Raw genomic sequence first — 19,266 nt, forward strand, 5'->3', positions numbered from 1 at the left:
AATTTCTCACCAGATGGTGCAATTCATTACATTTGTATTTTCTCCGTACTAAAAGTGATACTTTTATAACAGTAATTACTTTTTATCAGACAGCAATAAATGTCTGTCATTGCAAAGATATGTTTCTTCAAGCAATTAAATGTCATGATGGGAGTTGGGTACCATTTATTCACATAGCTGGAGCTATTTGGACCCCAGAGAAAGGAAAAAAAGTTCCAATTTAACACCCTGAAGTTGCTTGTATGGATGACATTAACAGCGCCATCAGCACTCACTCTGATCCAGCAGCCATCACTGCGCATGAGACAAGGGCCGAAATTGAGCCTCCAGGGATAACAACGCTCATGTCGCACACCAATAGCAGCGGTCAGTTGCTTGTATGCATTTGTGTCTGCAATAGCGAGGCGATACAGCCACGGCATTCATCGCAGTCAGCTACATGCACCAACCCTGGGAGGCAACAATAAAAAAATATTTAAAAAAGATTTAAACAGAAAAAGTGACAAAATATTAACTGGTATCGAAAGAAAAACACAAAAGACCCAATAAATAAGTAGTAATTCAAGTAAAGGTCATGTTCAATTCATCACAAAAAACATACAGCAAAGATAAAAGTGTCTTCAGGTGAATTAACATTATTGTACACTAGCGGGCAATTCCACCCAGGTGGGAGCAACCCTTCTCGGTCCATGTTCAGTTGGCAATGTGCTGTGAAACATTGTAGGAAATGCAAATTATCATTTTTGTCATTTATGAAAATTTTTATTGATTACAACATATCAAATTCCGTAATTTTGAGGAGGTTCCATTAGGATTTGAGGAGGATTACAACATAGCATAATTTTGAGGAGGTTCCATTATATTATGAAGATCCGGCGGAAGAATAATAAACATAAGGGCAATATCCCTGGGCTAAGGTATTTTAAACTGTATCATGGAATTTTTAACTAATTTCAATGGTTGCTAGAGGACAGGGCAGCATGTACAATCATACGAACATAATCATAAGACTTTAAACAAACAAACAAAAAAAAATTGGGGGGGGGCAACCTCCCCCACCCCTCCATAGACTACCTTAGACCCCAATGTTTTTTTAATGCTGTGAACAAACTTTGGTACATCATGGGTGGTGAAGGTTGAGGTCATGTTTCATCATAATTATGTGTGGTTTCTGAGAAAAAGAAAAAAACACTTATTTTGGGGGGGTCAAACCTGGACCCACTTTGACCCCCCTCATTGACCCCTATAGACTTCGATTTACTCAGTGCCGTGAACAAACATTGGTACATCACAGATGATGAAGGTTGTGGTAAAGTTTCATTGGAATTGCATGTGTAGTTTCTGAGAAGAAAGCAAATACCTATTTTGGGGGGTAACCCCCCCACCCCATACACCCCCAAAGGGGCAGATTTTTAAAATGCCGTGAACAAACTTTGGCACACCACGGGTGGTGAAGGTTGTGGTAATGTTTCATTTAAATTTTAAATCGTGTGTGTACTTTCAGAGAAGAAAGCAAATATCTATTTTGGGGGGGTCAAACCTGGAGCCACTTTGACCTCCCCCGTTGATCCCTATAGACTTCGATTTTCTCATTACCGTGAACAAACATTGGTACATTACAGGTGATGAAGGTTGTGGTAAAGTTTCATCGAAATAGTGTTTGTAGTTTCAGAGGAAAAAGGATATTCCTATTTTGGGGGGTCAAACGTGCATCCGCTTTGACCCCCGGTAGATCACCTTAGAACCTGATTTTTTTTTATGCCATGAACAAACTTTAGTCACAACATAACAAATAATTTGTGTCAATGCCAAGTCATTGTGCCAATATCATTTGTGCCAAGTTTGGTGACAATCCCATCAGCGGTTTCGAATAAGTAGTTGCAAGTGTTTATGGACTGACGGATGGACGACGCGCCATCGCATAGGCTCCTCGGAATTTAGTTCCAGGTGAATGAATGAAATGAATGAATGAATGATCGTTTTAAGGCCATTTTTCCCCGCTAGAGCGGGGGTAGCCTTGCGGGCCCCATGACAATCATGGTTCCCTGTTTGAGGCAATGTTTTATGGCCGGATGCCCTTCCTGACGCCAACCCTTAGTCGCGTCTTACGATGCGCAGGGATACAGCCAAATTCGCAGGGATACATCGTCTTACGATGCGCAGGGATACAGCCTGCCAAATTTTTTCGGTTTTTCCAAAATGGTGCAAATACCACATGACCGATGATGTCATAAACAGCATAAAAAATTATACAGGTGTAACCGCTCCTATAGTGAAAATCGGACGAACGGTTGCAGTGAAAATGAATTTTAAAGGGTATAAACTTTAACAAAAAAACTTGTGGCGGAATAATAATAATAATACTAATCTGAACAGAAACGAGAAAGAGCAATCTGAGATTGCAGACCCTCGCCAGGGCGTATTTTTAGTGGTTTTTAAGGCTTTTGAATTAAAACAAATATGGCGACCGAACCAAGTGATCGATGACGTCATCAAAAAAATGTATATTTTTTTGGTATAAAGATCGAGGCTCATTTAAGAGGTAGCACATCGAACACATGAGCACGTAAAAAAGCAAAAAACAAACAGATTCATAAAACAATAAAGGGGGGGAGACAAGATGGGGAGAGAGAGGGAAGCACACAAGCACAACAGTAGAGCACAGGGATATCAGGAGATCTGTTCGAAGGGAGGGGGCTGGCAGGGGCAGATGGGGGAGGGAAGGGGTACATGGTACAAAGCAAATTGACACTACAAGGAATTTTAGGAATGAAGTCGGAGATTGAAAGATGTGGATTTGGGGTGTATTAATGGGGGTAGAAAAGGTCAAGGTTTTGGATGGGGGAAGATAAGAGATGGTGGTGAACAGCTGTTCACCACCATCTCTTATTAAAGACCTGGAGGGAGGAGTGGGAATGAAGAGAGTGGGGGAGTTTGTTCCAGAGGCAGGAAAAAAGATGAACAAAAGAGTGAAGGTGAGCAGAGAGTCTTGATTTTGGCAGTTTCACCAGAAGAGGGTTGCTGGCAGTTATTGTGCGTCCTGCAGGAATATTTGGGGGACACAGCACAGACAGAGCTGGGGGAGTGAGCCAGAGAGGAGTCGGTAGAAAGACCACCTACCTGCCTGCAGTGAAAGGCCTTTAGAATCAGCTTCATCGCGGGAGATACCAATGATCCTGAAAGCTTTGCTTTCTACAACGTAAAGCCGAGCTAGGTGTTAGGCTGGAGCACCAGCTCAGAGTGGAGAGCAGTATTCCATTGAGCTATGGATGAAAGCCTTGTGAGGCGAGGAGGTGAGGAGCTCAGGTGTGCCAAGGAACGACTTTGCAAGACGGAGAATACCCAGTCAGCGACTGGCTTTGGAGGCCAGCTTGGAAATCTGATTATCCCAGGAAAGATCATGGCAGATAGTGAGACCCAAAAGCTTGAGTGACAGAACTTCTTCAAGAGGATTGTTGGGAAAGTAGATGGGAGGGTTTTCCAGGTCTTTACGGAGAGACATAGTGAGAGTGTGACATTTGTCAGGATTGAAAGACATGTTCCACTTGTTTGACCAGTTTGTGATTTTGTCCAGGTCTACAGATAGTGAAGGTTGCTGCCTGCCGATCTGAGGATTGAGATATGGAGCAGCAGAGAGTGGAGTCATCAGCAAAGAGATAGAGAGGATTTTCCAGGGAGTTGGAAAGATCATTGATAAATACCAAAAAAAGCACAGGGCCCAGAACACTGACTTGAGGAACTCCAGCCTGAACAGGAAGGGGAGATGAGAGAATTCCATTCAGGGCCAGACGCGACCGGAAAGGAAGTCCACAAGCCACGCGTGGAGATTTCCATGGATACCATAGGAGGAGAGATTGATGAGCAGAGCGGGGTGCCAGACCATATCGAAGGCACGAGATATGTCAAGGGAGACAGCTCCGATTTCCTGTTTGGCGTTGAGGGCCTCCATCTATTGTTGAGACAGCAGAAGCAGCATGTCCAGAGTATAATGACCTGATCTGAATCCAAATTTATGATCAGAGATCATGTAATGCCATTGGAGAAGAAGAAGGATTTAATATCAGAAGCGATGATGGAAGCGATGAGGGAGCAGGCTGATTGGTCTGTAGTTGCAAGGATCTGTTTTTGCAGAGAGGGTGTGAAAGAGCGGCAGAGCAGGATTTTAAGACTTGTGGGCCGATGCCATCTGGTCCAATTGCAGAATCAGAGGCGAGGTTTGACAGAAACTTCTCAGCCTTGTCAGGAGAGAAGGACACAGAGTCCAGGAGCAGCTGGGTTCGACTGGGTAAGGTGGGTACAGAGAGAGATGGGTTTGGGACACAATATTTTGAGGCAAACACAGAGTGGAGGCATTCAGCTTTTTCATGCAGAGTCAGCTATATATCCGTTTGTGGTAAGGGAGGGGATGGAAGGGGAACAAACATCAGAAAAAGATTTGACCAGACTCCACCAGGATGTGGAAAAAGGAGACAGGTTTGAGAGTTCAGTCTTGAGAGTAGAGAGATATTGTTTCCTGGCTCTCCTGAGGGTCGACACACACTTGTTCCGGGCTTTGTGAAAGGAACTGAGATTGCCTTCAGTTGGATTAGCCTTCCAAGAGGCAAAGGCAAGTTGTTTCATGGCAACTGCCTCACCACAAAATTCTGTGTATCACAGACGGGAGGAAGGGTATGACAACTGAAGACGGGATGGGATAAATCTGTGCATGAGGGAGAGTAATTTTCTTTTGAAAAATTCCCAGGATGAATTAATGTCAGAGGCAGTGGAGATGGGAGACCAGTCCAGGTGATTGATGGCTGCTTGAAGACCGTGCCAGTCGGCCTGAGTGAAATGTCAGACTCGTCGATGCTGAGGAGGCTCTCTGAGAATGGCCAGACAGATGTCCACTTTAACAAGCACATGATCAGATGAACCGATTGGAGCAGAAGAAGAACAGCAGACATTTGCAGGGAAGTTGGTCATAACCAAGTCTAGAAGAGATGATGTCCTATTGACTGAGATCCGGGTCGGGAAATTGACAGATTGTGTCAATCCCAGTGAGTCGCAGAAGTCCTTTGCTGAAGAGGTTTTGAGGCGCCATGGCTGGTGAGAGAAGGTACCCACATACCCACATCATTATTTTACCATTAGAGAGGTACCCACAACCTATTTTTTCTCCACCAATTTATCCCGAGATGATGCTCAAGAAATTTCATCTTGATTGGATGAAGTGTTGTGCTTGTCGAATTATGACGTCATAATGGAGGCACATATGACATCATCATTAACATATGTTATTCCACATGGACAGTTCTTTACAATGAGCCATGGCTTAGTTTTTTCTATGCATGGCTTTCGGAGATATAGAGGTGCAAATTTTTTCGTTTTTTTCCAAGATGGCGCCTATACCACATGACTTATGACATCATAAATATCATTCAAAAATTCAACAAGTGGAGTTTCCATTTTAAAAATTTCCTGTCAATTGAACCAACGGTTGCAGAGAAAATCATATTATTATGTGAGGGCAAACAGACAGACACAAAAAAATCACTCATGGAGCGACACTTAGCAAAACAGAACAAAGTAGAATGGCACTCAGTAGAGCATCCTTTTGACCTCAAAAATAATTAGTGGTTGAATTTAGTGACTTGATATGCAAATCATCTTCAAAGTTTAACTTAATCAGATGAAAATTCACAATATGGCCTATGTTGACCTTTTGGCCTATGATGACCTCAAAAACAGTTGGTGGTTGGTTTCACCAAGCAGATATGAAAATCCTTTTCAAATTTCAAGTCAATCGGATGAAAATTGAGGATTTTAGAAGTTTGAAAAAAGTGGTTGACCTATGTTGACATTGTGACCTACATTGATCAAAAAAATAGTTGGTGATTGAATTCAGTTAGCCAATATGAAAATCCTATTCAAATTTCAGGTCAATCGGATGAAAATTGAGGATTTTCGAAATTTGAAATTGTTGCTGACCTTTGGTCTATGTTGACCTTTTGGCCTATGTTGATCTCAAAAAGAGTTGGTGGTTGAATTCAGTTCGCTGAAATGAAAATCCCATTCAAATTCCAAGTCAATCAGATGAAAATTTTGGATTTTAGAAATTTGAAATTGTTTGTTGTTGACCTTTTGGCCTATTCCGATCTCAAAAATAGTTGTTGGTTGAATTCAGTTCGCTGATTTGTAAATCCTATTAAAATTTCAAGTCAATCAGATGTACATTAAGGATTTTAGCAATTTGAAAAAAAAGTGGTTGACCTTTGGCCTGTTGACCTTTTGGCCTACTACGCTGATCTCAAAAATAGTTGGTGGTTTAATTCAGTTTGCCGATATGTAAATCCTATTCAAATTTCAAGTCAATCTGATGAAAATTGAGGATTTTAGAAATTTGAAAAAAAGTGGTTGACCTTTGGCCTATGTTGACCGTTTGGCCTATGCTGATCTCAAAAATAGTTGGTGGTTGAATTCAGTTAGCTGATATGTAAATCTTATTTAAATTTCAAGTCAATCGGATGAAAATTGAGGATTTTAGAGATTCGAAAAAAAGTGGTTGACCTTTCGCCTATGTTGACCTTTTGACCTCAAAAATATATAAGATTTTGTCGGACCACGAAAGTTTCGTGAAGATCGGTTTAAAATTGTGACCTGTAGGCAAGTTTAAGTGAGTGGACTTACAAACACACAAACAAACATCAGAGATTGCAAATCCTCACCAGGATGGATGTATTTTCAGTGTTTTTTAAGGCTTTTGTGTTAAAACAAATATGGCGGCCGAAGCACGTGACTGATGACGTCATTTTTTCCCCTAAACTAATTTATTCCTAGATTATGCTCAATAAATTTCATCTTGATCGGATGAAGTTTTGTACTTGTAGAATTATGACGTCATAATGGAGGCACCTATGACATCATCATTAACATATTTTATTCCCCACGGAGAGAGTTCTTCACAATGGGCCATGTCTCAATTTTTTCTATTCAGCACTTTTGGAGAGATAGAGGCGCAAAGTTTTTCGGTTTTTCCAAGATGGCGGCCGAACCACGTGATCTATGGCATCATAATTATCATTAGAAAATTATACAGGTGGAGTTGCACCTATGTTGAAAATTTCCTGCCAATCGGACCAACGGTTGCAGAGAAAATCATATTTATTCTGTGTGGACAAACAGACAGACACACAGACAGATAGACAAACATCGGACTCAAATGCAATACTCTCTCCTCTGGCGTGGGTAACAAACACACACACAAACCGGAGTGATCAACATACTTGCAAAAAAAATGTTTTTGCCAAGTATCAAACAGACAAACGGACTCAAATGCAATATCCTCTCCTCAGGTGAGGGAAACAATAGGGTAGCATTAGACGCACACGAGGTACCCTAAAAAAACAAGCGTTACGCCTAGGTCCCCCGTCGGTGAAGTGATGTGAGTTGACAAAATGGAAGACGCAGAAAACATGATATATGATATTTCGCTCACAAGGTTCAGACATACATGGCGGCGGCCATCTTGGATTTTGACGTGCGACAATTTTAAACAGCCTTCTTGCTTGTGCCGAGATACACCCACACACCAGATTAGAAGTTGGTACTTCGCTTATTTTTCAAGATATTCATCTCACAAGGTTCAGACATACATGGCATCAGACATACATGGTGGCAGCCATCTTGGATTTTGACGTGGGTTGCACCCACACACCAAATTTGAATGCGGTCCTTCGCTTACGCACGCCCGCACGCAAACACGCACGCACGGACGGACGGACGGACACACGAACGGAGGGGAAAGCCATAGTCCCCCTTTCGCTACGCTGGGCGACGGGGGACAATAATCTGAGCAAAATCAAAAGGGTAGCGTACCACAACCTGAAAGGCTAGTGAGCGCAGAGTAAAACGATTGTTCATTTACATTCGTAGAACGTCTAATAAATAAAGTAGATACACACCTGGCATCGCCTCGACCCTGGCATATATTGCACACCTGGCACTAGGCCTGAGGCTTCAGACTTTGGCAAGCTCACGAAGCTGCACCGTCGAATAAACTGCCCCAACCCGTCCGTTTTGCTGGACTTTTTACCAATAATAACAATAATCATCATTTTGTAGGCAGCTTAGGGCTGCTGGTTGCATCATCGCTGCGAGTGCAGCTGTGCCGCTGATGCAGTGCCCCTGTTTCCAGTAAGCTAGTATCCATTTTGCCGACCTCAGAAGGATGACAGGCCGAGTTAACCCACCTGTTGCTATTCCAAATGCATGACAGGGGGGCTCAAACGCAAGACCCTGGCATCTTAAGCCATCCACCTCAACCATTAAGCCAACACCAGGCATGGCGCTGTAATTATATTGTAGTTGACAGTTGGGTTTAACTTGTAAAAAGACACAAATAATCATCAAAACATCTATAGACTAGAACGGCACTCGGTAGAGCACACACCTCCGCCAAGCTCAACAGTTTATGTTTTGTATCCCAACGATAGGCCGGATCTGGATTCGAACCTGAACCAAAATCGAATCGGCTTGTTCTCGTCACCTGTCAAACTTGTCCACCACGTTTAGTCATAACTCGTCCATAACTTTTTAGAATATCATGTTATATATCGCTTTTAGCCCAATCTCTCAATGGTGGAGAATCACTTTAAAATTAAATCATTCTCATATCCAAATCCATATTCAGATCTTCACCAAAATCAAATCGATTACTCCCTGTCACACACACAACCTTTCCAACAAGTTTTGTCCAAATCCGTCCATAACTTTTTGAGATATCCTGCTATATGTCGGTTTTAGCCCAATCTCCCAATGGTGAAGAATCACTTTAAAACAAGCGTTACGCCTAGGTCCCCCGTCAGGGAAGTGATGTGACTTGACAAAGTGGAACAGGAACACGCAGAAAACATGCTATGATATGATATTTCGCTCACAAGGGTCAGACAAACATGGAGGCGGCCATCTTGGATTTTGACGTGGCGACCCAATTTTCAATAGCGTTCTTCCTTATGCCTAGATACACCCACACACCAGAAGGTACTTCGCTTATTTTTCAAGATATTTCGCTCACAAGGTTCAGACATATATATATGGTGGCGGCCGTCATGGATTTTGACGTGGCGACCCACTTTACAATAGCGGTCTTCCTTATGCCGAGATACACCCACACACCAAATTAGAAGTTGGTACTTCGCTTATTTTTCAAGATATTCTTCTCACAAGATTCAGACATACATGGCGGCGGCCATCTTGGATTTTGACGTGGCGACCCAATTTTCAATAGCCTTCTTCCTTATGGCGAGATACACCCACATACCAAATTAGAAGTTGGTACTTCGCTTATTTTTCAAGATATTCATCTCACAAGTGTCGGACATACATCGTGGCGGCCATCTTGGATTTTGACGTGGCGACCCAATTTTCAATAGCGTTCGTCCTTATGCCGAGATACACCCAAACACCAGATTAGAAGTTGGTACTTCGCTTATTTTTCAAGATATTCATCTCACAAGGTTCAGACATACATGGCGGTGGCCATCTTGGATTTTGACGTGGCGACCCAATTTTCAATAGCGTTCTTCCTTATGCCTAGATACACCCACACACCAGATTAGAAGTTGGTACTTCGCTTATTTTTCAATATATGCAGGTTACAAGGTTCAGACATACATGGCATCAGACATACATGGCGGCGGCCATCTTGGATTTTGACGTGGCGACCCAATTTTCAATAGCGTTCGTCCTTGTGCCTAGATACACCCACACAACAGATTAGAAGTTGGTACTTCGCTTATTTTTCAAGATATTTCGCTCACAAGGTTCAGACATATATATGGTGGCGGCCATATTGGATTTTGACGTGGCGACCCAATTTTCAAAAGCGTTCTTCCTTATGCCGAGATACACCCACATACCAAATTAGAAGTTGGTACTTCGTTTATTTTTCAAGATATGCAGGTTACAAGGTTCAGACATACATGGCATCAGACATACATGGCGGCGGCCATCTTGGATTTTGACGTGGGTTGCACCCACACCAAATTCGAATGCGGTCCTTCGCTTACGCACGCCGCACACACGCACGGACGGACACATGGACGGAGGGGAAAGCCATAGTCCCCCAGCGACGGGGGACAAAAAATCTACTTGCCGGATCCTGATCCTCACCAAAATCGGACCAATTGTACAATGTACATTACATGTACACGCAAGATCCAACCTCTCCGCAAAATTCCGTCCGGATCTGTCCAAACTTTTTGCGATATCTTGTTGACAAACAAACAGACAAATAGACAGACAGGGGTGAAACCATAACCTCCATCCACCTGTGATGGCTGAGGTAATAATGTATGACTTATCAAGACCATCCTGGTAAAGTCGCTTATAATGTGTCGCATCCTGGTAAAGTCGGTGTGTCTGTAATGCATGTTTATTTATTTATCCAAATAAGTGGATAAATGTCTGTCTTTGTCTTTCTTTATGTTATGTCTTTCTGTCTTTCTTGTGTTATATTATGTCTTTCAATCCTGACAAATCTCACACTCTTACGATGTCTCTCCGAAAAGACAGACTGGACAACTCTCCCATCCACTTTCTGAATAATCCTCTCCAAGAAGTTCTGTTCACTCAAGCTTTTGGGTCTCACTATCTGCCATGATCTTTCCTGGGAAAACCACATTTCAAATCTGGCCTCCAAAGCCAGTCGCCGACTGGGCATCCTCCGTCGTGCGAAGTCCTTCCTTGGCACACCTGAGCTCCTCACCACATACAAGGCTTTCATCCGCAGCTCAATGGAATACTGCTCTCCCCTCTGGGTTGGTGCTCCTGCCTCACACCTAGCTCGTCTTCACGCTGTTGAAACCAAAGCATTCAGAATCATTGGAATCTCCCGCGATGAAGCTAACTCCAAGGGCCTCTCACTCACTCACCGCAGGCAGGTTGGTGGTCTTTCCGTCTTCTACCGACTCCTCTCTGGCCTTGCCCCCCCCCCCCCCCAGCTCTCTCTGGGCTCTGTCCCGCAAATATTCCTACAGGTCGCACAAGATCTGCCTGCAACCCTCTTATGGTCAAACTGCCAAAATCAAGACTCTCTGCTCACCTTCACTCCTTCATTCCTCTTTTCTCCCGCCTCTGGAACAAACTCCCTCACTCTCTTCAATCCCACTCCACCCTCCAGGTCTTTAAAACAGCTGTTCACCACCATCTCGTATCTTCCCCCATCCAAAACCTTGATCTTTTCTACCCCCGCTAATTTCACCCCAATTCCACTTTTTTGAAATACCAACTTCTGTCCTGGAAGTCCTTGGTGCCCTTGTGTTTTATACTTCACCCACCCCCCCCCCCTTCCCACGCCTCCTCCCCCCAAGCCCTCTCCCTTCCACACATCTCCCTGCTCTCAAATGTTGTGTTTGTGTGCTTCCCCTTCTCTCCCCATCTTGTTTTCCGCTCCCTCTTTTTATATATTTTGTGTGTCTGGTTGATTTGTTTGTGAAGTAAATGTTAGCTCTTTCACGAGCCTCGATTCAGTATACCAAAAAAAAAAAAAAAAAGTGGAAGTGTTGTTGACATTGGTTAGCAACATGGTTTGGTGCATGACATGGTTAATTTCAAAATAATTCAGGATCCATTTGCCTTTAGCCTCCCCTAATAGCAAAACTGTATTTGTATTTTAGGTGTGTTGCCTCCAAACAACTTGGAGGAATCAGAAGAGTGGGAGAAAAATGGAGAAAACAAGGGTAATAGAGGGTCTATTAGCAACTGTGGGAAAAGGGAAAGCATGGAAGATAAGAGATTTGATGAAAATATTAGAGTGAAGGATTCCATGTACATGCATGTTTTCAGTACACATGAAGGATTCCATGTACATGCATGTTTTCAGCACATGTGAAGGATTACATGTACAAGCATGTTTTCAGTACACGTGAAGGATTACATGTACATGCATGTTTTTAGTACACGTGAAGGATTACATGTACATGCATGTTTTCAGCATGTGAAGGATTACATGTACATGCATGTTTTCAGCATGTGAAGGATTACATGTACATGCATGTTTTCAGCATGTGAAGGATTACATGTACATGCATGTTTTCAGCATGTGAAGGATTACATGTACATGCATGTTTTCAGCATGTGAAGGATTACATGTACATGCATGTTTTCAGCATGTGAAGGATTACATGTACATGCATGTTTTCAGCATGTGAAGGATTACATGTACATGCATGTTTTCAGCATGTGAAGGATTACATGTACATGCATGTTTTCAGTACACATGAAGGATTACATGTACATGCATGTTTTCAGCAGACATGAAGGATTACATGTACATGCATGTTTTCAGCACATGTGAAGGATTACATGTACAAGCATGTTTTCAGTACACGTGAAGGATTACATGTACATGCATGTATTTCAGCATATGAAGGATTACATGTACATGCATGTTTTCAGCATGTGAAGGATTACATGTACATGCATGTTTTCAGCATGTGAAGGATTACATGTACATGCACGTTTTCAGCATGTGAAGGATTACATGTACATGCATGTTTTCAGCATGTGAAGGATTACATGTACATGCATGTTTTCAGCATGTGAAGGATTACATGTACATGCATGTTTTCAGCATGTGATGATTACATGTACATACATTTTTTCTGTGGTACAGTACTTGTGTTAAAATAAATGAAGAGATGGAAAAAAATAATTTCTTCATTTATGACGCATCTCCATTTTAATACAGCCCTCTTTTATTCCTTCTTTATTGTTCCATTCGATTGCAAAGAATAACTTTCCCTTTCCATATCGTTTCATAGGGCTGGCAGGATGGCTGAGAGGCACACATACTTGTCTCCAAGCTGTTTATCCTGAGTTTGAAACCTGACTCGGCTACAAACAATGATTCATCAAGGTTTATGCCATCTCGTCCCTCAAATTGATGTTAAGCCGGGTGTCCTGTCTGCTATCATTAGTTGGTGGATGTTAAAGATCCCACAGTGTCCTTCGCCAAAAAAAGGCGATGAGTACTTCACCAAGAATAACTTACTTCACCGGCACCATGAACAAATTACAAATTCCTGCCCTGACTAACTGCTGGGAAGGCAATGGCAAACCACACACAGCATCATCCTTGCCAAGCAAGCAGTCAAGGACCTACCTTCAGGCAGAGCACGCAACATCTCTCAATCAGTCGATCTTCACAAGCTCTCTCTTCTCCGCCCCCACTCCCCACAATCGTTATCTTTTCAAATTTTCTACTCTATATGGTGTATGCATCTAGCATGGATGCATGATGTGCATTCATTTCTGCATGTCTGAATTCTGTCACTACGTATGTCACGATTGTGAACCTTTGCTCGAGCTTTACATTTTGCCACGGTTTGTGCGATATATTTTAATGTTAAATCAATTACAAAATGGACACATCAGGCTTCATGCACAATGGGTACGGGTTCGGTGTGCCACACTCGATGGAAACAAAATGGCTTCGAATTGCAAGTCGTCGCTACTCGGCCTACTCCTAGCATATAGGGGTTAACTCGAGTAGGGTCGGTGGGGGAGAACAAAATTGTCCGACCAAGGAACATTAGATCCTGTTTGATCACGCAGATCGACTTGACCAACAGGTAGAACAATGGATGAAATTGACAAGACTGACGTATGCTAACCACCGTGGGAAACGATGACAAGCAAGGAGAAGCTGACGTTTCGGTTATTAACCCTTCATCATTGCTCCGGTAACAGCCTTAAGCTGTATTTAAACTGAGAAGTAGATTCAGATAGATCAAGCCATTGAAGATGCAGTGGAAATTCAAATAGTCAAAGTTAAAAGTGAGACGTGCAATTAAATTTTACAGCATTAAAATAAATAAATAAATAAATAAATAAATAAATAAATAAAACACGACCAAAAGGGGAGACAACCAGCATCGCCTTCATCAAGATCATTTTCAAAGATAAGTCGAGCTCTCACCAGCAACACAGAAGAACGCACGACAAAAACAACCCAAAGAGCCAAAGGACATGGGGAATAGATTTCTTCCAGTATGATCAAATCACCTCCATCCAGAAGGATACATTACAGGTACAAACTACAACGGCATTCGGCAGAGCACACACCTCTGCCAGGCTGAACAAGTGAACAGTTTAGGTTTTGTATCCGATACTGATAGGCGGGATATGGATCTGGACCTGAACCAAAATCGAATTGGTTTGTTTGTGTCACCAACCCAACTCATCCACCAAGTTTTGACACAACCTTTTGAGATATCGTGCAATATAATGTTTTTTGCCCTGTCACATGATGGTGAAGAATCACTTAAAAAATACTCGGATCTGGATCCGGATCTTCACCAAAATAGAATCAATTTGTCCTCATCACCCACCCAACTTGTCCACCAAGTTTTGTCCGAATCCGGCCTTAACTTTTTGAGATATCCTGTGCACAGACAGACCAGACAGACAGACATACATACAGGTGTGAAAACATAACCTCCGTCCACCTTCGGTGACGGATGTAAATATATGGTTATTTTAAGGGAAAAAAAAGAAAGAAAGAGCAATCAGATTGCAGACCCTCGCCAGGACGTATTTTCAATGATTTTTAAGGCTTTTGTGTTAAAACAAATCACCAATTTATCCCAAGATGATGCTCAATAAATTTCATCTTGATCGGATGACGTTTTGTACTTGTCTAATTATGACGTCATAATGGTGGCACCTATGACATCATTAACAATAGCATTTGTTATTCCACATGGAGTGCTTTACAATGAGCCATGTCTCAATTTTATCTATGCAGTGCTTTCAGAGATATAGAGGTGCAAATGTTTTCGGTTTTTCCAAGATGGCGGCCGAACCACGTGACCGAGGACATCATCAATATTTTTTTTCTCCACCAATTTATCCCGAGATGATGCTTAAGAAATTTCATCTTTATCATATGAAGTTTTGTACTTGTCGAATTATGACATCATAATGGAGGCACCTATGACATCATCATGAGCATATTTTATTCCCCATGGAGAGTTCTTTACAATGAGCCATGTCACAATTTTTTTCTATGCAGCGCTTTCGGAGATTGTGTAAAGTTTTTCGGTTTTTCCAAGATGGCGGCCATACCACGTGACCTATGACGTCATAATTATAATTTTAAAATTATACAGGTGGAGACTGGATGTGCACCTATGGTGAAAATTTCCTGTCAATCGGACCAACGGTTGCACAGAAAATCATATTTCTTCTGTGCGGGCAAACAGACAGACAAAAAAAAAAAAAAAACACCTTTAGAGGCCATTTTTCCCCGCAAAGCGGGGGGTTGGCCTTTTTCGGGCACCGTGGTTGTTGTTGTTTTTTGGTCCCCTTTTTAAAGCAATGTTTTACGGCCGGATGCCCTTCCTGCCGCCAACCCTGTTTGTCGCCTTTTACGACAAGCAGGGAATTACCAGTGAACTGGTACTCAATTTGCCGACCTCGGAAGGATGAACAGGCTGAGTCAACCCCCCTGGCGTTAATTCAGCGATCGACCGGGATTCGAACCCAGGATCCTAGGACCCTAAGCTGCCCTAGCCGCTAGCCCAACACCAGGGATCACAAACAGACAGACAAACGTACTTAAATGCAATACCTTCTCCTCAGGCGAGGGTAAAAAGAGTTTGTGAAGGGTGGGAAAAAGAAAGGAAAACCAGGGTGTCAAAAAGAGCAATTGGTGGGTTTATTAATAATTAGAAACGAATATGATGAACATACAACCAAGACAAACTACCCGGAAACGTTAACCTAATCTTGTCAAATTGTTTACAATTAACATACTGCAATGGACAAAGCCTGATGTTGGCTTAGCGGTTAGGGTGCCGGCTTGGGATACCTAGGATCCTGGGTTCGAATCCTGGTCGATCGCTGAATTAACGCCAGGGGGGTTGACTCAGCCTGTCATCCTTCCGAGGTCGGAAAATTGAGCACCAGCTCACTGGTAATTCCCTGTGTGTTGCAAGAGGCAACCAACAGGGTTGGCAGCAGGAAGAGCATCCGGCCATAAAACATTGCTTCAAAAAGGGGGCCACTGTGCCCGAAAAAGGCCAACGGGGGAAAATGGCCTCCAAAGGTGGTTCTATACTGCAATGGACAAGCACACCCGTGTTTACCTCAATTTCACAAATGCACATTTCCTTTGAACTACCCATCTCACAAACACATCAAAGTATCTTCCTCCAGGGAAATATTTTTTAATCATCCCACGATATTCACTCACTTATTCATTCATTCATTCGCTCACTCACTCCCAGTGACTTACCTCCCACAAACACGGATAGGCACACCTCCGGCTCCCTCCCTACACATACACTTTAGTATCCTCAGAAACGCAACCGCACGCCAACTCACCACAGCGCACTCTCTCGATCTATCCCCCACACGCACTCCTTCAGTCTCACTTCCAACAGCATGAACAATTGCATGACAGTGTTTCTCCATTCCTGCCAAATGCTCCTCTCTCTCCTGCCCAACACAATCCCTCATTCTCTTAAAATAGCACATTTCCTTTGTGTCTGTCTCGCACTCTCATATAAACCGAACACACTCCAGCCCACTCTACCGTGAATGTGCGTGCCTCGTTCTCAACTCCTCCGCCTCTGTCACTCACTCTCTCCATCTCACAGGATGTGACTCGTGTCGTCCTCTCTCTCTCACACACCCTCACCGTGTCGTCCTCTCTCTCTCTCTCACACACACACACACACACACACACACACACACACACACACACACACACACACACACACACACTCTCTCTCTCTCTCTCTCTCTCTCTCTCTCTCTCTCTCTCTCTCTCTCTCTCTCTCTCTCTCTCTCTCTCTCTCTCTCTCTCTCTCTCTCTCTCTCTCACACTCACCGTGTTGTCCTCTCTCTCTCTCTCACACTCACCGTGTCGTCCTCTCTCTCTCTCACACACACTCAACGTGTCGTCCTCTCTCTCTCTCTCTCTCACACACACTCAACGTGTCGTCCTCTCTCTCTCTCTCTCTCTCTCTCTCTCACACTCATCGTGTCGTCCTCTCTCTCTCTCACACACTCACCGTGTCGCCCTCTCTCTCTCACACACACTCACCGTGTCGTCCTCTCTCTCTCTCTCACACTCACCGTGTCGTCCTCTCTCTCTCTCACACTCACCGTGTCGTCCTCTCTCTCTCTCACACACACTCACCGTGTCGTCCTCTCTCTCACAGTCACACACACACTCACCGTGTCGTCCTCTCTCTCTCTCACACACACTCACCGTGTCGTCCTCTCTCTCTCACACACACTCACCGTGTCGTCCTCTCTCTCTCACACACACTCACCGTGTCGTCCTCTCTCTCTCACACACACTCACCGTGTCGCCCTCTCTCTCTCACACACACTCACCGTGTCGCCCTCTCTCTCTCACACACACTCACCGTGTCGCCCTCTCTCTCTCACACACACTCACCGTGTCGCCCTCTTTCTCTCAAACACACTCACCGTGTCGTCCTCTCTCTCTCACACACACTCACCGTGTCGCCCTCTCTCTCTCTCACACACACTCACCGTGTCGCCCTCTCTCTCTCTCTCTCACACACTCACCGTGTTGCCCTCTCTCTCTCTCACACACTCACCGTGTCGCCCTCTCTCTCTCACACTCACCGTGTCTTTCCCTCGCTCCCTCACAGCCTCCGTCTTTCCCTCGCTCCCTCACAGTCTACGTCTTTTCCTCGCTTCCTCACAGTCTTTCCCTCGCTCCCTCACAGAGCCCGTCTTTCCCTCGCTCCCTCAGAGTCCGTCTTTCCCTCGCTCCCTCACAGTCTCCGTCTTTCTCTCGCTCCCTCACAGCCTCCGTCTTTCCCTCGCTCCCTCACAGCCTCTGTCTTTCCCTCGCTCCCTCACAGTCTCAGTCTTTCCCTCGCTCCCTCACAGTCTCCGTCTTTGACTCTTTCCCTCGCTCCCTCACAGTCTCCGTCTTTCCCTCGCCACCTCACAATCTTTTTATCGCCTCCTCACAATCTCCGTCTTTCCCTCGCCTCCTCATAGTCTTTCCCTCGCTCCCTCAGTCTTTTTCTCGCTACCTCACAATCTCCGTCTTTTCCTCGCCTCCTCATAGCCTTTCCCTCGCTCCCTCACAGTCTCCGTCTTTCCCTCGCTACCTCACAGTCTTTCCCTCGCTTCCTCACAATCTCCGTCTTTCCCTCGCCTCCTCACAATCTTTACCTCGCTCCCTCACAGTCTTTCCCTCGCTTTCTCACAATATCCGTCTTTCTCTCGCTCCCTCAGCGTCTTCGTCTTTCTTTCGCTCTCTCACAGTCTCCGTCTTTCTCTCGCTCTCTCACAGTCTCCGTCTTTCTCTCTCACGCTTTTTCACCCTCTCCCTCATCCTCCCTCACTCTCTCTCTACCACCCTCACTCTCTCTCTACCATCCTCACTCTCTCTCTACCATCCTCACTCTCTCTCTACCACCCTCACTCTCTCTCTACCACCCTCACTCTCTCTCTCTCTACCACCCTCACTCTCTCTCTACCACCCTCACTCTCTCTCTACCACCCTCACTCTCTCTCTACCACCCTCACTCTCTCTCTACCACCCTCACTCTCTCTCTACCACCCTCACTCTCTCTCTACCACCCTCACTCTCTCTCTACCACCCTCACTCTCTCTCTACCACCCTCACTCTCTCTCTACCACCCTCACTCTCTCTCTACCACCCTCACTCTCCCTCTACCACCCTCACTCTCCCTCTACCACCCTCACTCTCTCTCTACCACCCTCACTCTCTCTCTACCACCCTCACTCTCTCTCTACCATCCTCACTCTCTCGCTACCACCCTCACTCTCTCTCTACCACCCTCACTCTCTCTCTACCACCCTCACTCTCTCTCTCTGCCTCACTCACCCTCACTCGCTCTCTGCCTTCCTCATCCTCACTCTCTCTTCCTCCCTCACCCTCACTCTCTCTGCCTCCCTCACCCTCTTACGATCTGTCTCGATAATAAATAAACGCAGTACATAGTTTCAGTCACATATAAATAAAGGTCGAATCATCGATATTTTCGTTATTATCATGCATGCAGATGTCAACATACGGTGAGAGGAACCCCCACCGTAACATCAAATCGCTTACCTCACAGAAATTGCCTCAAAAGAGGCGAAGAGCCAACGAGAGGCCCTCACGCAAGCCAAGCAAAACCACAACAAACCAAGGCTTCAGGGCGAACGCACTACCATGGCAAAATGCGAGTACAACGGCTTTCTCCTCGTGCAGTCCTCGTCACGTTT

At 44.4% G+C, this 19,266-nt stretch overlaps 1 protein-coding gene across 1 annotated transcript in view; it reads right to left on the reverse strand.

Annotated features, from left to right (window-relative positions):
• KMT2E (lysine methyltransferase 2E (inactive)) overlaps nucleotides 1-19,249 on the reverse strand; it is a gene marked incomplete in the record, with an annotated part of 163,155 nt that extends 143,906 nt beyond the window's left edge. The window contains 2 exon segments of the mRNA XM_068130422.2: nucleotides 276-450; nucleotides 19,112-19,249. Of these exon segments, the coding sequence (XP_067986523.2) occupies nucleotides 276-346 (71 nt within the window).
• Between the last annotated feature and the right edge of the window lie 17 nt (nucleotides 19,250-19,266).

This window comes from Myxine glutinosa, chromosome 11, assembly GCF_964187855.1.
Source record: "Myxine glutinosa chromosome 11, kmMyxGlut1.1, whole genome shotgun sequence".
Classification (NCBI taxonomy): Eukaryota; Metazoa; Chordata; class Myxini; order Myxiniformes; family Myxinidae; genus Myxine; species Myxine glutinosa.